Below are 21,350 nucleotides of genomic sequence, written 5' to 3'. Positions count from 1 at the left end.
ACTGGCCCTTTAAAGGCAATGAAGAGTCCAAGTTGCAATGCCTGAGAGTTGTAGAAAATTTGAACTTGATCTCAGAAAGATCTGGTCTGGTGGGTGCTGCGGGCTGCAGGAGTCTCTGGCAGAGGTTTGTCAGTGAGTGGCAATGTCATAATCTGCCCCCCCACACACAATATTGGGGCAGCATCTTACCTACTGGCTGGGGCCTGACATCAACAACAGAGTTCAGTCTCCAGGGGGGTAGATCTGGTAAAATATAGCCAGAGTTCAAGGCATGCACTGCTTTCAAAAGGGACATGCACTCCAGAAACCCAACAGGAGGGGGAAAGACTTGTAACTGAGCCAGTCACAAGTTCCAGCTTGAGGCTAGGAAGCCTCTTCTAAACCCTGGGCTGGCCCTGCAAAAGGCCACCTGCAGCCTGCTTCTTTGGAAACAAAAGATTACGTATTTTTAAAATTGTGACTATGAATATGTTCTTATACAATTTGAAAGTTATGGGAGCTTATGTTGATCTGCATGCAATCAATAGCATTCTCTGGGTTCAGAATGTCTGTCTTTGTTTCAAATATTCCCTCTCCAATATTATACAGGGTTAACTTGTTTTGTAATAGAACCAAGTTTAAGACTTCCTTAACTGATTATCTTACCTTTTTGACTATTGCTGCTCTCCTTTTAGCAAAGTGTTAAAAGCCCCCAAAGTAGGTGTCATTAAATGTATTACCTCTTCCATTAACTTGTTCTGCTAAAACTTAAATTTCTCACGAGCAAAAAAAAAAGCAAAAAACAAGAACATGGTGGCTTCTTAGTAAACTTGGAAAGGCTTATCCTCAATGGAGTTCAGTTTTTTAAAAATAATGAATGTACAATTATGTAAGTAAATGTGTTCCCAAGTAAAAGGAAAAATGTCATAGTTCTTCACTGTATGGGAAAGCAACACGGCAGGCTCTTCTGCCCAGGTTTTTGGGTGGATCAGAGAACTGGCTCAGGACAGCTGCAGAAGAGTGTCGGCGCCCTGTTACGCAGCCCCGGCCTTTTCTGCTGGCTTTAGATCGCCAGGTTCGGGCTCCGTGTCATGAGACCTTCTCAGGATGGAAAGGCAATAATAACCTTATAGCGCACAGTGACCACAGTACCAAGCTAAAAATCTGTTCCTGACTGAAATGTTCTCTTTCTTCCCTTCCACAAATGGGATTATGGTTTTACCACAGCTTGGGTTATTGTTGCAAACAACTCAATTACAGACAAGGGTAAGATTAGTGGTAAGGATAGTCTCCAACACTTGCAGCTGTGAGTATTGTTTCTTTATGGCCCCATTGAAATGAACTCTCCTCACTGCCCCTACTTCTTCTCTGAGCTCCTGAGCAGTCCCCCCCACCCCCTTGGTTCTTGCTCCCTGCCAGTCCACCCTCCACACTGCAGCCAGGAGGAGTCTCTGAGAGTCAACTCCTGACCTGCCCTTCTCTGATTTAGAGACCGTGTTCTCGTGGCCCCACCTACAGATCTATTCATGCTGCCTGACTCTCCAGTCCAGCTCCTCTGGCACCTTCTCCCTCAAGGCCCATCAGGGCACTCTTTTTACTGATGATATGATTTAGTTAAAAGTCTTGAGGTGGGAAATTGTCCTGGCTTATCTGGATGGACCCTAAATGCCCTCCCGTGTATCTTTCCATAAGAGGGAGGCACAGGAAGATTTCACACAGAAGAGGAGAAGGCAATGTGGCCACCACAGAGACAGGCAGGAGTGATGTGCCAGCTGCCACCAGAAACTGGGAGAAGCAAGGAGTGGATTCCGCACCAGAGCTCCAGAGGGGGTGCAGCCCTGCCCTCCAGATTTCAGCACAGGGAAATTAATTTTGGGCTCTGGCTTCCAGAGCTGTGAGGGAATACATTTCTGTTGTTTCAAGCCACCAAGTTTGTGATGATTTGTCACAGACGTGCTGGGAAACTCACATACTCCCCACACTAGGCAGATCTTCACCCTCAGTCCCTTCCATTCCCGCAGGCTCTACAGAACATGCCTCTATGAGAGAGTTAACAGGTGGCAGTCTGCTACCGGTGGTTTTTTCTACTTCTGAGCTTCTAGAGGGTACTTTGCATCCTCAGCTTCTGATGTCAGGCCTAATGTGTAGCAGTTGCTGAATAAACACCAAGCGGACATGTGACTGAATGCACAGCATCCGACATGAGCTTCCTCAACTGGTCTGTCTCCCATATCTACCATGTTCTCTGTGAAAATTTTCATTTCAAGCCCATTTCTGTCACAGTGTGTGTTTTTCCCAGTGTCTACATCTGGTTTTAAGTCTTACAGTGGGTTTATTTTTCCTCCTTATCGTCTTTCCTTGGTCAGCCAACTTATTTCTTACTTTTATTTCTTTTCTTGTTACCACTTCCCCTTTTAACTTGTTTAAGATCAATACATGTTCTCTAGAATTTCACTGAGTCTGTAAAGCACTTTTTTCAACTTCTTTGAAAATTTTCCAACCCATAGAAAATTAAGAAGAGTAGGACAGTAAACACCATATGTCCTTCACCTGGAGATTCATCAGTTGTTAACTTTGTGAAACACCTGTTCATTCTCTCTCTCTCCTTCCTCTCCCTCTCCCTCCCCCCTCCTTTTATTTTCTGTGACTATATCATTTGAAAGTAAGTGGTGTGCATTATGAGTCTTTACCCCAAAATACTTAAGGATGAATTTGGATGTCTTGTCCCTTCCTAGCTGCTCTGGAGGTGAGGTATGTGTCCACCTGCTTACTGTTTGCAAACTGAAAACAGCCCCAGCCCATCCCTAAGAGAGTCCTGCGAGATGGAATGAACCGAACACCTACGCCTCAGACATGTCTTCCCCCGCAGTGTCTGGCTCTCGGGGTCATTTCTGCAGTGATTAGTTGACCTAAATCTCTCAACCTGTACTTATTTCTGGTTCTAAATGCTAGATCTCTTTCATTCCCATGCTCAGACATATTTTACTTCCTGAAACAGGAGATAGCATTATTCCAGTTGTGAGCTGAAGATGGCTATTACAGTGTTCAAAACTAGCTCTAAATTTATGGTTCATTTGAACCATGTGCTAGCTCCATTGGGGTCTGATTCTGAATTTATGTTTTGAAGGCAGCGCCAGGAGTATGGTTGAGTTCCAAGCCAGAACTGGGACAGGCTGTTACCAGTTCCACACACCCCTGTTATCATATCCCATCTTCGTCTGGCCAGACTGCCCCACCCACGGACTATAGGTCTCTAACTGTATGCAAAAGAACATTCTGGCACAAACAAATTTAAAAAGTAGGATAAAAGATTGTTATTCCAAATAAAACAAAAGCATCCTGAAACGTTCCCAGTGCTGATATGTTGAACCTCCATTTAGATAAACTGTTTGCTGTGGGTCCCACCATCTGTTTGCCAAGATATCCTGGCAAACCCAGACATTAAGCTATAGTGGCAGCAAAAGCAACCATTGCAGAAAGGGCATCTCCCTGTGTTTCTGGCCTGTACTTCTAACTGCATTAAGCTGCAGAGCAACTTCTATTATCTTTGTTTTATCTTACTTGCACTGATAAAAAGAAACAGATTCTGCTAATTTTTAAATTGTGGTAAATTGACATTGACTAGCCAGATGGTTACCTATCACAACCCGTGACTTCAGACAGAAGCTGGGTGCCCTAAGGTCAGAATCTGCCTGCTGTCTGGCTGTGTGATCACACAGGTCGTGTTCCTTCTCTGTTCTCCTCCCTGGGCAGGCCCCAGTCCACCGAGGGGAGGAAGGGGGCAAGGGACAGCGAGGCACTCTAAACCTCCACTAATTCTGAAATGCTGGAAAACAGATAACACGCTGATAAAGTAATGATGTAAACTAGACATTTTTAATCTAATTTAAATGCCAAGTTTATAAGGGCCTGCTCCCGGTATGCAAATGATACTTCTGATTGCAGAAGAGGATTTTGTAGTCATTGAAGCACATTTACCAGGGCCTCTAATTGGAAACAGCACTTGGTAGTAGTTTACTCAAGTTACTGTATGTCCTTGGAGGTAATTAAACCACCTTCTGTTAGAAACACTGCAAATATGAAGCTTCCCCCCACAAGAGCTAAGGGCATTAGTGAGGATTTACTATGTCACTGATTTACAAATAAGTGCTAAATTAATTTAATGAGCATGGAATTAACCTTGAAAAATGAGGTAAACTTTGAGAAAAATAAAGAATATGATATATCAGTTTATACTAAATATTATCAGGAAACTGTAATGCCTGCTTTATACCTGTATATTTCTTGTTCTTTTAGAATAGTATAAATTAACTAGACTTTAAAAGCTGGCAGGCAGCTTTTCATTGCACACCAGTGGACACTCTTAATTGTTAAAACCTGAATTCTGGGGCAAGCTTGTGCTCTCACAAAAATGAGTGTTTGGGATATTCAAGTGAAGTTGATTAGAAAATACTCCCTTTGAGACTTCCCAAGGGCCAAGGGTCAAAATTTACTATTTCTGCACAGTTTGTACTCATCTGGCAGTAGTTTGGGTCAGACCAGGTATTTAACTAATAATTTATGCCAGACCCTTTCCTAGGCATTAGGGTCACAGAGCTGCATTGATGAGTAAGTCACAACACAGTTGTGCCCTCAAGGAGCTTCTAGTCTAGAGGGGAAATGAACTTGTAAAAATAATGACAATACAATATAATGCATGTACTGATGGAAGTATCGAAGACTCACTTCAGAAGAGGTTGGTCAAAAAGCTGAACTAGAAGATAGCTCTGAGGAAATTATCCATAATTGAGCACAAAAAGATAACAAGTTGGAAAATACTGCAGATGATTTAGGAAATGAGAATAGAATTACAAAGTCTCACAGACTTGTAAGAGTAGTTCCATATGAAGGGAATAGAGAAAACGTAACAAAGATGACATCCAAAAAGATAATAGTGAAGAACTTAACAAAATTGGTGAAATGCATGAATCTTTGAATTGAGGAAACATGAGTTTTAAGCAACTAATCCACATAAAAAAATTGTAGTGAAACTGCTGAAAACCAATGACAAAGAAAATTGTAAAAGCACCTGGAGAAACATGGAAGATTACCTACAGAAGAGCAACAATTGAACTGACAACCCACTTCTCAGCAACAACCCTAAAGGTCGGAAGGCAACAGAATAATACAACCGAAGTTCTGAATGAAGTAACTGTCAGCCTGTACCTCTGTGCTCAAGGGGAAAGATGACCTGAAGACATTTGCGGAACAGCAAAGAATTTCTGCTCAAAGAACTTCACTGAGACAGCTACTAAAGTTTCTTCAGGAAGAACACTGAACCCGGGGTGAAAATTAAGATACAATAACATAATATCCAAAAAGTAGGAACAACACAAATGGCTATCTACTATGAATACATACATAAAATGTGGTATACCTTTAAATAGAATTGCATATAACCATGGAAAGGAAGGATACATGATACAACAAATGAGCCTTAAAACCTTGTGCTAAAATGAAGGAAGCCAGACACAAAAGGTCACACACTGTATGAGTCCCTCTACAGCGTGTCCAGGACGGGCAGATCCATGCAGTTGGCGGGTAGACCGGGGGCGGCCATGGGCTGAGGGGTGGAGAGAATGGGAAGTGACTGCTGATGGGTGTGGAGTTTGTTTGGGGGTTCGACAAAAATGTCCTGAAATCCAGCAGTGGCAATGGTTGCACAACTCTGTGAACATGCCTAAAAACTACTGAGTCACATACTTTAAAAGAGTGAACATTATGGTATGTGAATGATATCTCAATAAAGCTGTTATTTTTTTTCAAAAGAGCAGTGATGAACAAAAAAACATAAATGTGGATAAATAAGGCAAATATGGACAATATAAAACAATAATACCAATGACTAATTTGGATAAACAACAAATTAGAGCCCTAAAAACACTTTGTCTAAACACAAAGTAGAGCCCTGGTTCAGTTGATTGTAGCATCACCCTGCGCACCAGAAGGTTATGGGTTTAATTCCTGGTCAGGACACGTACCTAGATTGCAGGTTCAGTCCTGGTCAGGGTGTGTCCAGGAAGCAACCAATCGATGGTTCTCTCTCTCCCTCTCTCCCTTCTTGTCTCTCTAAAATCAATAAACATGTCCTTGGGTAAGGACTAAAATAAAACTAAGCAGAACTAATACATTTAACCTGTAAGACAGGAGAGAAGAGACTACAGCAATTGAAAGTTCTTACAATATTTAGGAGGATGAGAGTGTCTGGTAGCAATAGCATCTACGTTGGGAATGCACGAAGTGGAGAAAGTCTGTCACTCACACATTGCTGCTGGGGATGTAAAATGGTACAGCTGCTCTGCACAACAGTTCACCACTTCCTTTCAAAACACTGGACTTACCACTTGACCCAGCAATTATACTTTTGGGCATGTATCCCAGAAAAAAACTTATTTTCATAGAGAATTTGTGCACAAGTGTTCATAACAACTTTATTCAGACAGCCCCAAACTGGCTGTCATTGTTGTTGACATTCGCTGGCACCCCCTGACTGGCACATGTCCTTCAGGGGGTGAGTGGCTAAACAGTCATGGTATGTCCATACCATGGAATACTGCCCAGTGATTAACAGCGACATACTATTAATCCAACAGCTTGAATTAACCTTCAGGTTGATGCCAACCTCAAAAGGATACATGCCATGTGATTCTATTTATGTGGCATTTGTCAAATAACACAGTTACCAACATGGAGAGCAGAATTAGCGGTTGTTGGAGGTTCAGGATGGGGAGGGAAAGAGGATGGGGAGGGTTTGTTGTGGGGATGGTACAGAGGAGTATCTTGATCGCACACACACAAGTGCAAGTACAGCTGGTGAAATCTAAGGAAGATCTTTACCGGTGCTAACTTCTTGGTTTTGATATTTTATTGTAGCTCTGTATGACACTGGCACTGAGGAGGGGGCTGGGGAAGAGTGTGTGGAATATAACAGTGAATTTCTGCTGTCAGTCCATAATTATTGCAAAATAAAAAGTTCAAAAAGTTTCATAGTAATCACTAAGAAAATGTATGCCTATGATGTATAACTTCCTAGCCAGAACAGTAGGGGGAAGAAAAGAAAAAGAAAGCTCAATCAATCCAACAATATTCAGGAAAAGAGAAAACAGAAAGTAAATAAAAACCAAGATACCTGCAAACACACATGAAAAAATTGTATTCAAAATAAACAAAATGGACTAAACTTCCCATTTGACAGAAAGTCTGGGGTTCTTTTGTTCATTTATTTTCTATGTATAAAAGGCCTGACTAAAATAAGACAGAAATTTTGAAAGTAAAGTGATATGGAAAGTTGTAAATATCAAAAGAAAGCAGCAACATTATATTAATATCCAATAAAATAGACTTTAAAGCAAAAACACTATTGAAATTTAAAAGGTCAATGCATAACGATAAAAGGAACACTTAAGTGGGAATATAAAATAGTCCTAAACTTGTAAACTCATACACCTAATGCCATTGCCTTAAAGTGTGTAAAGCAAAACTCAATATATTTAAAAGGAAAATTGGGTAAATCCATGTTTGTCATAGATTTTTAATATTCTCCCCATTGACAATTGATAGACAAAAAAGTCCAAAATTTAGTAAGATTTGAGCAACAAAATAATGGAGGTAGATAGATGAATGGATAGAGAAAGAAAGGAAAAAAGAAAGAAAGAAAGAAAGAAAGAAAGAAAAATTACCCCAACAATTAAATACTTTCTTTTCAAGCATACATGGAACACTTATAAAACATGATCATACATGATGAGATCAGAAAACAAATTTCAGTTTACACCACATACTAGGTCAAAAAGCAAATGTTGATTTACACACAGAATATTTTCTCCCTACAGCTCAATAAAATTAGAAATTAGTAACAAAATGATAATCAACACCCCATTTGTTTAAAAATATTAAAAATCATGTCTCTGAATAATATAAGGCTCCAGTAAACATAAGGCAAGTAGAAAATATTTAGCACTAAATGTCAACGAAAACTACACATGCCAAAACTATGCAAGCAGCCAATACGATGTACTTAGAAATATATATAGCCATGCTTGCATATATTATTAGAAAGAGAGAAAGCTAATGAGTTCAGTTCAAGTAAGGAAGTTTAAAAAGCAAATTTGAATAAACAAAGATAAAATAAATCTAGTAAAGAAAGATACCAACTTCAGAAAAAAAGTTAACATCTCTGGGAGGGAGAAGAGACTGAAATACAGCTAGCTACCTTTTGTAGTATTTTGTTTCTGTGGGAAAAAACAGAGATGTGAATGCTTTTGTGTTTTTAAAATTATTTTATTTCTTGTAACAACTGTATTAAAATGTAGTTCACATGCCATACAACCCCTCATTTAAAGTTTGCGAGTCGCCGGTTGTAATGTGTTCACGGAGCTGTACAGCCAGCCCCACAACCAATTTCAGAGCATTTTCATCACCTCAAGAAGAAACCTTGTACCTGCAGCTGTCATCCCCAAGCCCCCCATTCTTCCCAGCCCTAAGCAGCCAAAAATCTGCTCTCTCTCTCCACAGATTTGCCTGTTTTGGACCTTTCGTATAGATGGAATCATAGGGTATGTGGTCTTTTGTGCCTAGATTTTTTTTCACTCGGCATAAACTTCTCAAGGCTTTCTGGGGCGTGGCATCATGTCAGTCCTTCATTTCTTTGTCTATTGCTGAATAATGTTCATTGTGTGAATCTACTACATTTTGTTTATTCACTAGTTGGTGGACATTTGAGTCATTCGCACTTTGGGTTATTGTGATTCATGCTGCCATGAATATCTGTGTACAGGGTTTTGTGTGGACATAACGGTTTCATTTTTCTTGGACATGGACCTAGGAGTGCAGTTGCTGAGTCGAATGGCAAGTCCGAGCTCGACTTTCTGAGGAACTGCCAGACTGTTTCCACAGCTTTTACCCTTTTATGTTTCCATCAGCAGTGGATGAGGGCTCTGATTTATCTGCATTCTTACTCAGAGCAGTTATTCTCTGAGGTTTTTCTTAGCCATCTTATTCAGTATGAAGAGGTATTCCACTGTGGTTTTGATTTACATTCCCTGATGACTCATGATCTTGAACATCTTTTCATGTGCTTATTAGATGTTTGTCTTCTTTGGAGAAATGTTTATTCAGATCCTTTGCTCATTTTTATTTGGGTTATTTGTCCTTTTAGTATTGAGTTGTAAGAGTTCTTCATATATTCTAGATACAAGTCCCTTAATAGATATATAGTTTATAAAATTTTCTACCATTTTATGGGCTGTTCACTTTCTAATAGTGTCCTTTAAAATACAAACATTTTTAATATTGATGAGGTCCAATTTTTTCTTTTGTTGCTTATGTTTTTGATGTCTTATCTGTAAGACTCCATGGCCAAGTCCAAGGTCATGAAAATTTACTCCTGTTTTCTTCTGAGAACTTTATAGTTTTGTCTCTTACACTTAGGTCTTTGATTGTGAGTTAATGTACGTGGTGTGAGGTCAGCAGCTGTACCATGTTATGTCCACACCTGCAAAGCACAAGGGTTTCAGTCTCTGCACATCCTGACCAACACTTGTTATTTTCTGTTTCTGCTTTTAATTGTAGCCTTCCTAATAGATGCGAAGTGAGAGCTCATTGTGGTTTTGGTCAGCATTTCCCTAATTATTGGTACTGTTGAATATCTTTTCGTATGTCTATTGATTGGCCATTTGTATATCTTCTTAGTAGAAAAGTTTATTCAAGTCCTTCGCCCATTTTTGAATTGAGTTGTTTGGTTTTTTGTTGTTGAGTAATTGGAATTCTTTATATATTCTGGATATCAATCTTTACCAGATATATGATTTGCAGATACTTTCTCCCATTGCGTGGGTTGCCTTTTCATTCTGTTAAAGTGTCCTTTGATGCACAAAAGATTTTAACCTTGATGAAGTCCGACTTCCGTGTGTTTTTCTTTGGTTGCCTGTGCTTTTAGTGTCATTTCCAAGAGACCATTGCCAAATGCTGCTACCAATTTCTAAACATTTGCCCTGGTGGCATTTAAACTACTCAGCGAATTATTTAAAGAATTTTGATGTCGGTTATTTCTATTTAACAATTTACATTTATAATTATGGAAGATTTTCATAATTATTTGTTCAATCCCATACTTCATCTGAATCTTTATTTTCCTGATTGCCGCCAAGTGCATTTAATTGTATAAATCAAAAGCATGGGAATGGCACATTGTATTATACAATTGTTCCCCATGAGGGACAGTGATCAGAATTATTGCCAACTGCCTTTATTAGGAAAAGAAAATTCTTAACTGATTAAAGACTAGGGATATTCTATATCAACTATTAAATGGGTTTTCAACTTTTTTGCTTCATTTTTTAAAAATACTGAATTTCACTACAACACATATAATAAAGTTCTAAAACTTCAAAGACATTTTGCATTCTGCAAGGTTCCTTATGGCTGTAATGTTCATTTGAAATTTAAGTAACCCCTTGGAATGTAAAGCTAGCTAGAAGTTATGTACTGTGGGAGAAGGGAGGGAAAGATCCCTTAGATCATTGCTAATTTATAATGCTAGGAGATATTCTCCTTGTTATTTAGCTAGGAGCTGCTCATGCACCTTTTGAAGTCATCAAATAAGAGATGCACTGTCTATAGTAAACATTTGGGGCAATGTGTAAGAGCTATTTTTTTAAAGACAAGGTATTTTATTTTATTTGTATATATTTATTGATTGATTCCAGAGAGAGAGGAAAGGGGGAGGAAGGGAGACAGAGAGAGAGAGCACGCACACAGGGACGTGAGAGACTGGGGACTGAAACTCAGCATGTGCTCTGACTGGGGACCAAGCCCGTGGCCTTTCTGTTTATGGGACAACACTCTAACCAGCTGAGCCACACCGGCCTGTGCAAAACTAACTTTTTAACCTAAATAGTTCTTGTTCTAAAGCATTGTATGCTTTTCCAAGGAAGTATTTTTCAAGTTCCTAATTTTGTATAGTAGATGATGTCAGAGACCCAATAGAAGCCTAAAACATGGTTCTCTTAGCTCAGAGAACTGCCCATCTATTCATAGGGCCTAATGGTACACACGACAATGTAAAAAAGGGATTAGGGACACTCGCTGGTTAGAGTTGAAGAAAGTGAAGATGGGCTAGTAATCCTAGTGAAAATCATTACTCATCTTCTAAACATCCCTCACAAATGGCTGCTAAGTATATATTTGCTGAATGAACAAATGAATGTATTAACTTAAAATTTTCTTATTGTTTGGGTTCTTTTCAGTAAATATCTTACAAGTGCTATTTAGTGTACCATTTAAAGAAAACATTTTCTTTTTCAGATTCACCTTTTTGGAGTTTTCCTGGCCATTTTAGGAAACCTGGTGATCAGCATTTCCCTAAATATCCAGGTAAGAAGCAGCTTACTTTTCTAACTCAGATTTCTAACACATTACTTTAATGGGCCATGGACACCTTTGCCTCCTTGGGCTCTTCCTACATTAAAAATACCAAAATTTTATTTTGTGGTCTCACTGATATAAAGACAAATATCATCCAGCTGTATCACATTCATATTTTAGTTCTGATTTTAAAAGAAATTAAATGTTTTTGTGGGCCTCTTAATAGTACTGTGTACCTTAGGCAAAGTGCCTAGGTGGCCTATGAATTTGTACCACACTTAGATGTTCATAATCTTGGCATAAGCTAAGATTTCTTTAATGTTCTATGGTTTTTTCTAGTACTTTTATTATTTTCTTTAAAAGATGTAAAAACTAATCTAGAATTGTACATACTTTTTTATAAGGAAGTTCAGTTATCATAAAATCAATGAGGAAATAGAGCTTTAATTACTGGCCAGTTTTTTAAGAAATTTATGTTTAAAATACAAGTAGTGAAACCAGAATAAATAAGACTCCCCACAGGCCACCCCTGCTACCAAAGCATCCTGTCCTGCTGTGTTTATTGTGGTAGCTAGTTTGACTCATAAATTTGAATCTCCTTTCAAAAACTTTTTCTCTAGTGATTTATTATTTTTATTTCATTGATGTTTATTTTGGCATCTGAACTTTTTGATATTCTAACGTAACTAAACTATTTTGGTAGTGGAGTAAAAGGTCATTGAACTCCTTCACTTACACCTCATCTTTAGATAGTACTGATACTTATTTTACAGAGTTGTTATTGAATTAAGCAACATTTATCTATGATCTTTTAACTATAAAATGTTATATCAGTGTGACTTACTTCTGCTGTTAATATGTTTGGAACTAACATAAAACCATAATAATTGCTCTACAATTATCTGCAAAAAACATTTTAAAGCCATGATGCAAATGGATAGGGCCAACAATTTTAAGGCAAGTTTTAATTGGGTAGAAATATTTTCTTATGTACATTCTGATTACCTTCTAGAAATATTCTCACCTTCGGCTGGCGCGGCAACAACACCCAAGGCCGATCTTCAAGAGCGTGCTGTGGTGGGGCGGGGTTGCGCTGATGGCTGTGGGGGAGACCGGGAACTTCGCAGCCTACGGGTTTGCGCCTGTGACTCTCATCGCTCCGCTGGGCTGTATGTCCGTCACAGGTGAGCCATTTCCTGCGTTCTGACAAATGGAAATTTTAGGAGATCAGGAAGTTGGTGAGAAACATACAACTTAAACAAGTACACAGAAGAGAAAGTGTATTTCCTGTTTGCTTTGCATGTTAACTTAGAATAACTGTGCTACTAATTTGTTTTCTCCGTAGTGCTGCCACATTCACCGTGGATAACTTGCATTTTGTAGTTACAACACTTAATGCATAAAAGCCTAATTCCTAGTCTGAGTCCTCATAAATTAACAGTAACAGGAAATGTTATACAGTGCGTTTTAATCAGCAATGAATCATCTAAAAGCATTTGTAATACAATTTATATTTTATTCATATATTAACCTGACATTACATACACTTAGATTCTTCGGTGCCTGATCTTGACTTTGTAGTTTAGCATCTTTTTTACACTAAGAATTAATTATTTGTTATTCTGTGTTACCATAAGTATGTGTAATTTTGCAGCAATGTCACAATTGCCCTGCTTTTAAAATTTATATGATTTACTAAATGTATTTTTTAAATATTTAATTTATTTATTTTTTAGAGAGAGGGGAAGGGAGGGAGAAAGAGAAGGAAAGACACATCAACATGTGGTTGCCTCTCACATGCCCCTCACCGGGGAGCTGGCCTGCAGCCTAGACGTGCACCCTGACTGGGAATTGAACCGATGACCCTTTGGTTCTCAGGCCAGCACTCAATCCACTCAGCCACACCAGCCAGGGATTATTAAATACATTTAGAAAAGAGAATGTAAAGTGATGCTAAAAGACTTAAAAAAGAGCAAAAATGACTACCAAAAAGGAGGACAAATTCTCTAAACCTTGTTAAAGTCAATAAGATCTTAGTTTTATTCTTCGCTGCTATGGAAACAACATGTTTCTAAATTTCTGTGAACTTGGAAACTTCGTTGAAATAGAAACAAATCAGTGGTTCTTGTTTGGTAACAACTAAATCAAGCATACACATCCCCGTGTGCTTACATATCCCGGTTTTAATATTTCTCCTACAGAGTATAAGGTCGTCTTAAAAAACATATAATTTAAACTGAAATGAGTACACAAAGAGAATCTCCTTTTGTTTTACAAGTAATTTCCCATTCCTAATCGTTTAAAATACATTCATGATATATGATAATACAATATTTAGCAAAGAATACTTTTTTAGCTTTCTAGAAATTGTTCTGTTAAAATCACCATGCTATTACCACTCTGAATAGGCTTACAATTTATGAAATCCTTCACCATTTTTAATGTTCTGATAAAGTAAGCAGTTTCAGTTTATCTTCTATTTACTATATACACAATTTGTATGTGGACATTCTAGATTTTATCTTCTTTTCAAAATCTAAGAAATAACAGATAAAAGATATCATTATAATGTCAACTTGGAGCCTCTGCAGGCCCCAACTGTTCTGAAAATGTTATATTATTCTTCATAATGACTGTATGTTTAGAGCCGACCCTTAGTTTTGTTTCTTTTTCTACTTTCCGCTCAGTTTCCATGAAGTAGCCAAAGGGAAAACGTGTCCAGGCACATCAAACAGTTACTTGGGGGAGGATCCAGTGCACCACATTGTACTGAAATGCTCCATTAATCTCAAGACTTCCAGTCCTGGAAAATCATTTTTCTGGGGGGAAAAAAAGAGAGAGAGAGAGCTACTCTAACTAGCTCAAAGAACAGGGGACATGGCTGGATTTATTGCAGAGATTGGAGATTTGACAGGAATGAAATATAGCCAGGCCTCTTGGGACCTGATGTGAAAATTCAGAAGTTGCCAGAAATTTAGGGCCAGCCTTGATACTCCTCACAGGTCTTCAGTAAAACTGCCCATTTTGGCATGATTTACTCGCAGCTCTCATCAATCATGGGAAGCTGAAGTTTTCCCACCTTTCCTCCAGATAGCACCCTGTCCCCCTGCAAGTGCCTTGGGGGACCAGCCCGCCCACCTCAAACTTTGAGTCCGCTGCCTTGACAGATGGGGTTTTCTTAATTCTCCACATCACTTTTGGTGTATGTGTGTGTGATATTAGCCCCAATTAATGTCTCAACTTCAGAACATTTTTAGCAACCTCCCTCTCTGCCCATTTAAAATAGTCAAAGAAGTAAATTATAGCCTCAAACACAAATCATTTCCCACTTTACAATCTTTGCAACAATAATATATGCTCATAAATAATATTTCCATGGAACTCCTGAGCTGAATTTAGGTTATTGTGAAGTGTCATGGGTGGGTTAGGGACTGCTGGTAATGGAGGATTTTCCCCCAGAACAACCCCCTACCATCCTGAGATTCTTTATAAAGATTATAAAAACTCTAGAGAATTTGAAGCAAAGGGGAAAGTATTTTTAAAATGATGTATCTTCGGGCCATATTTACAGTCGAGGCAGAAGAGTGTCCACAATTTTCTATGCTGGAACTTTTTTTCCTTATTATTTCTTGGGAGCTTCAAGAAAAAAATCAAACCTCCCTCGAAAAGATAATGCCTATTGCAATGTTGTGTTGATTTTGCCTGTTCTTTGCTGGTGTTTGTCTTTTGTTGCTTTACAAACTAAGAAAAAAAAAAGAAATGAAAATCTAGAACAGTTTAGAAAGCTTAGCTCTGAAGTCCAAGGAAAGGGTCCTTCCTTCCCTCTCCCTCCCTCTGGTCTGCTTCATACCAGTGCACTGTGCTCCTTCTTTCCTTCCCAGAAGTAAGTGAGATCATGTGTACTAACTAGTCTCACTATGCACAGACAGCTGATATGGCAGACCTGCCATTTTGTCTCACATAACCAAAATTCCTGCTCCTTTTGTGCACTGCAATTGAACAGGTCGGGGTTTTTTTAAATTAGGACTAATATGTAAGAAGCACTGTGGTAAGCCTTATAGATCTTTCAGTTTGCTCTCTATCCACATTCCCACCTCAAACATCTTTTCTGTCCTCCCTGACCTTTCTGTTGGTCCGGCTGTTCCTTGCTGATGTGCTCACGAGGAGAAATGCTTGAGACAACATTTCTCAAGCAATGGTCTTGTTGATGTTTTTGTAGGCATTCTGAGAAACAAATAATTCCATAATCAAGCAAATTTCTGAAATATTTCATTTCAAAAGTTACACAGGGTCCCTAGTCTAGGGTTCTTGGGGCCCTGGGTTAGGTCCAGGCACAGTGTCAGTCTTTCATAGGCAGAGACCTGGTGTCCCAAACCTACTGACCATGAGGTGCTTTTATATGAAGAATCCCTAGAAACGACAGTTCTGCTGAAGACCCTGTCGGGAATTCTTAAGACAATGCTCACAAGCAGTCATGGTGCCCTGGAGACTCAGCCAGGATAGACAGCTGGCCCGGACCTGACAGCGGGGTACATACGGGATGTTATCCTGGGATGTCGGCAGATCCGAGTGGCCTGGCCTGGGTCAGGCTTTTTGAAAGAGAATGTCAGAGCCCTGGTACCCTTGTGTCACCTTGTACCTTTACTCTGCTTGGCTTACTAAAGGCCTTTGTCTGTGAATAATATGTCCAAAAGCTTATTCTGCCTAAAATGCTGGTTGTACTGGCAGTCTGGTTAATCCTAGATGTGGACTTGTGTTTGTGTTTCTACAATGAAGAAAGTTTCATGGATGGTTTTTCGGTATCACCCAGAGCCTAGGCTGGATACTTCCCCAATAAACCAGAGCAGTGGAACGGCCGAGAGCGTAAGCCCTAGGGCCCCACTGAGGAGAGTTCAAATCTTAGTCCTGCTGCTGGGAAGCTCAGCGACCTCAGCAAGTTGTTTACACTGGTTTGTGCCTCGGTTATCTAGTCTATAAATGGGGATAAAAAGAGATCCTACCTCAGAAGTTGTCACAGGGCAGCCCTGAGTAAACACTGACACCTAAGCACAGGGCTGGCTCTGCAGTCCAGTGTGTCGTGACACGGTGACAGCACTAGCTCACACCCCTGCAATGTACCATCATCATCATTATTAGGAACAAAGTGCGTCATTCCTTAGGATGGAGTCCACTTCCATGCCCCCAAGATGGGTAATGGTTAAATTTTCTAAAGTGGATGAACCAATTTAAGAAACGCTTTTTGTCGTTCTTATCCATGAAGGGTTAATTTTCAGGAAGCCGAAAAGCAGGGTCCTCACAGGTCCAACCATTAAGCAGCAGTTACCCTTGACTCTTCCCTAGAATCCCTACCAAAACACATTGGAAAACACCAGGATTTCCAGCTCACCCACCAAGACAAAACACGTTTAGAGAACAGACCCAGACCCAGGATCATTGGAGGAGAAGAGCTAACAGCCCGAGATGTGTGTGCCACTTCGTTTTCTTGCTCAAGCTTCATATAGCACTTTTGTTCACTTGCAGATTAGCTTCAGAGAGGCTGAAGGGCAGGTTTCTTTCTAACTGCAAGTTAAGAATATGTTTCCCGAAGAACTATTTATAGACTATACCGGAAATCTAGTACAAAGAAGTAAGTTGGGTACGCCGCAGAACTTCTGCTGACGCTGCGTGTCCCAGGTACACCCTCTTCCTCAGGAGGCCTCGCCTGGCTCCTGGACCGAATGAAGCAGGCTTCGTCTCCGTCCCTGCGCCCTCTGCGGGCCCTCCCTCATCCATGCGGTGCCTTTTTGTGGCTGAGAAAAAGGCGGCCTTGTATCTATGAGTCTGTTTTCTGTGTTAGTTTATTTTGTTCATTAGATTCCACATATAAGTGAAATCATATGGTACTCGTCTTTCTCTGACTGGTTTCATTTAGGGTAATGCTCCTCAGGTCCATTCATACTGACAAAAAAGGTAAAATTTCCTTCTTTTTTATAGCTGAGTAGTATTCCGTGGTGTAAATGTAACACAGCCTTTTTATCCACTCGTCTACTGATGAACACTTGGGCTGCTTCCAAATCTTGGCCATTGTAAATAACACTGCAATGATACAGAGAATAGACTGGCAGCCATCAGAGGGGAAGGGGGTTGGCATCTGGGTGAAAAGGGTGAAGGGACTAAACAAAGAAAAACAACTGACACAGACAACATTATGGTGATTGCCAAAGGGAAAGGGGGCCTGGGGGAGGTAGAGGAGGGTAAAGGGGGTAAATGGTGATGGAAGCAGACTTGACTTGGGGTGGTGAACACACAATACAATATACAGGTGACGTATTATAGAATTGTACACCTGAAACCTGTATAATTTTCTTAACCAATGTCACACCAGTAGCTTCAATTAAAAAATAGAAAAAAGAAAAGGCAGCCTTTCTCATGACACTTTATTTCTGTCTGTCTGCAAATTGTAATATATTGATTTTACTCAAGTAGGACACGCTGGTGCCATCTGTCAGAAAATCACCCTGAGAAACACACAAATCGGTGAAATCTGAGGTGTGGGCGGGGCCTCCTCGGATGCAGCGTCCCTCTGCACTGCACACCCTGCTCAGCAGCACCAGGCGGCCCTGGCCTCGCACTTCCCCTCTGGTAGACGCCCTCAGTGACTCGTTTAATGTCCATCCTGGCCGTTCCACTGGGGCCCCGGGGGACCGGGGACTGCATGGGTCTGGTTGCCTGCCATCTGCTCTTTCTAAGAGTGTGGCACAGGGAAGTCACACAGTACAGGCTCGAAGAATTGGTTTGAAATTGAATTTTGATAAAACAAGGATAGGATGTTCTGTTCTAGGGTATTGGAACAGAAACACTTGTTTAAGAGGTTTCAATTCCTGATGAGGCACAATGGTTAAACATTTCACACCAAGGGGCCCATAAATATTCACCCTTGTAAATACTTAAAGGTTTATAAGCCTGTCCTTTGGAAGTTGAGTTAGATTCTTTGTGCATTTACAAAGTGTGTCCTTCAATTAAAGTTTTCCTTTTTCTGTGCATCCTCATGCCTGCAATGTATGCTGTGCCTAAGCATTGAGAGATGGTTTAAAATAATAAAGTTACCAACCATCCAAAGAGGTGAAGCCACAAGGAATTAGGAAGATCCGTGGTCGACCTTACTCAGTATAAGATGAACTTGTCCAGCGGTGGCAAGGCAGTGGGACACAAAGGGACGTTGCTGCAGCGGCCCTGAGGGCAAACAAATAGAACACGATGGATGTTTTTCTGTTTTATGCCTCTGAGTATATTTGTTCAAAGTAATTAGAAAAGAGTTCCGAGAATATATCATCTTTTTCCAATTAAACTCAAGCAATACTTTAGAAATAGTTAAAGGTAAGAAATTAAAATTGAGTGTGCATCCACTATGCCAGATACTGTCTGAGACACATAAACTTATTTTGCTTCATTGTTTCCCAGATAAATAGCAGTGAGTAATAAGTAGATCAAATTTGAGATGACATATAGGAGATCAAACACTTGGAATATTAAATGGAATGATAAAATTAATAGCAGCTAGGTCTCCTTGGCCCTGGAATAATTTCCTCAGAGAAATAGTCACCCTCTTCCTGGGCTAATTTGGACTAAGACTGGACAGCTAACACACTGAGAAAATGAGAAGAAAATGAGGCTTATGACTGATAAGTCTTTTCCGTCTCTAATTTTCCCTAACACGCTGGCTTTTGCACAAAATGAAATTCACGGTGTGGAATATATGTTGTTTCATGTGTTTCTGTTGTGCCGTTAGGAAGCTCTCAATTGAAACATGTCTGTGATCCATTAGATGATGGTCATAGCATAGCCAGGAAGCCCGGGTGAGGCCTTTTGGAATTCCAAAGAAGTCATCTCAAGCAGAAACTTTGGTCTCCAAGATTTTTATTAGAAACAAATGAAAGGAAACATGCAGAGGCCAAGGAGCGAGTGACCGGTTGTGTTCCTCAGATGCTGAGGAATGGTCCCAGTCCTGCAGGGGCCCTGTGCCAGTGCCTAGCCTGCATGGGACCACTGGAACTCTGAGCCCCCCGGGCTGCCTGTGGCAGTGTCCCTTCCCAGGGACGTTTATTTTCCTGTTGGAAATATGCAAGAATATCTCTTCTCTCAGTGACTTGCTGCTTTAGCACATTGTACCAAAACCAGCCTAAATAAAATGTGTGGGATAAAATTCTAAGGTTCTCACCTTAGGTCTGTTCATGCACTCAGCTAAAAGCATTCTAAAAACCTAAAAACTTTATTTGCAATGCCTTTTCCACCCATCCTTATTTTTTGAGAATGCTACAAAGTATTTCTAGAGAAATTGCTATTAATGAAGTAATGTGCATTTAAATTTATAATACAGTTAATCTTTTCAATGATAGCATTTTTACTTTTTTTTGGAGTCTTTCAAATTTAATCACTAATGTGTGTCAAGAAAAATGTAGAAAAGAAAGGATTATTGTTCTTAGTCCAGGTAAATTTTCTCATTTGAAACTATGCAAATTACCTATGAACGATCTCTTCATTATCTTCAATAAATGACAATAGCAATTTTTATTAAGATGAGTTACTTGACACTTTTATTCCTGCCGTTATGAATGGTGTGCCAACTTTTCTCTGTGTAAAGGAACACTTTTCAAACTGTCACATCCTCAGGTCTTCCAATCTTCACTCCACGAAGCACAGTGTAATTGACATGCTTTCCCCTGCAGTTCTGCAGCTGCCTGGGAGTGACCATTGGGGAGCAGTCAGTACCTCGGTGCGGTCCGAGTGCCTGAGCCTGTGAGCACGCTCGGTGTGTCCATATGTTTGGAGCTTGATTGTGACTGACACGAAAGTGCTTTTGTGGTTTGCTTTTGAGCAGCACAATAAAGCTGCCATTCTAAGTGGTCAGAAACCACAAGCCAGATATTTACATGTGAGGGTCTGTTTGTAGCATTATTATGTAAATATGTTCTTTTCATGTCATGGGTTATGTTTTCTTATAAAAGAGTTTTCTTTACTACTTTGTCTCCTTCTTCCCTATATTATAAACACATACTCTGAGTTCTCTTCAGACTGTAGATGCCAAACAACAAATTGAATGTCCGGGAAACGAAAATCGGTGACATTTTCATTTGTGGACTGGATTCATGTTGACAAACTGGTGGCCTGTCGACCAGATCTGGCCTCTGCTGTGTTTTGTTTGGCTCAGAGAATGCTTATAAGAATACAAATTATTTTCCCATGTTTAAAAACTGGACCATGACACTCAAGAACTGGATATTTGTCCAGAAGAATCCAATTTGGTGGCAGCCCCCCCGCCCCTCATTGCTAAGCCCCTGCCCTCATTATTGTTCCCTCTTTGGAGGGTTGCCTAACCGGCCACTGTACAGCATTTGAGTTTGTGACCTGTGGACCAAAGGTACATTTTTCTTTCCAGTTGAATTAGATAAGACCATCATATCGTAATTACATTTAAGTAACATATAATTGATTTTTTTAAGCTTTGTCTTTTAAGAAGTGGTCACAAAAGGGTAAAAAATGGGCAGAAGTAAATAAATGTGAACAAAATCTGTTTAAAATAGCCATACTATAACACATGTAAATAGTTATTGAACTTTCCTCTGTGCTAGTAAACCTTTAACTTAAAATGTTATTCAGGGAGGTAGAGAATTTAAGTAAAAAAAATGCACAGATATCTTAATGTTGCAAATTGGAAAAAGGAATGCCCATTTACCTATTGTTATACCGACACAAAGATCTAAAGTGATATGTAAAAATCTACCCTTGAATTTAATTGCTACCATATAGAAATGTTACCCGACTAAAGGCATTCACCTCTTATGGTGTTCTTATTCAAGAACAAAACATGGTTGTCATTAGGTAATTTTACTGACTTGCAGCAAGTAAGACTGGCATCCAAATCTCTGTCTTCCCAAAGGGAGGCTCAGCCATTGCTTGTATGCCCTATTTGGTTAATTACCTGTCAGTTT

At 39.7% G+C, this 21,350-nt stretch overlaps 1 protein-coding gene across 2 annotated transcripts in view; it reads left to right on the top strand.

The window, feature by feature from the left end:
- NIPAL2 (NIPA like domain containing 2) overlaps positions 1–21,350 on the top strand; it is a 72,352-nt gene that overhangs the window by 10,447 nt on the left and 40,555 nt on the right. For both annotated transcript variants that reach the window (XM_036031286.1, XM_028534071.2), the window contains exons 2-3: positions 11,323–11,391; positions 12,395–12,566. In XM_036031286.1, coding sequence (XP_035887179.1) covers positions 11,323–11,391; positions 12,395–12,566 — 241 coding nt within the window. The remainder of the gene's footprint in view (positions 1–11,322; positions 11,392–12,394; positions 12,567–21,350) is intronic.

This window comes from Phyllostomus discolor, chromosome 7 (genome assembly GCF_004126475.2).
Source record: "Phyllostomus discolor isolate MPI-MPIP mPhyDis1 chromosome 7, mPhyDis1.pri.v3, whole genome shotgun sequence".
Taxonomy (NCBI): domain Eukaryota; kingdom Metazoa; phylum Chordata; class Mammalia; order Chiroptera; family Phyllostomidae; genus Phyllostomus; species Phyllostomus discolor.
The sequence above is the reverse complement of the archived record's forward strand: the minus strand, read 5'-3'. Positions and strand labels throughout refer to the sequence as shown.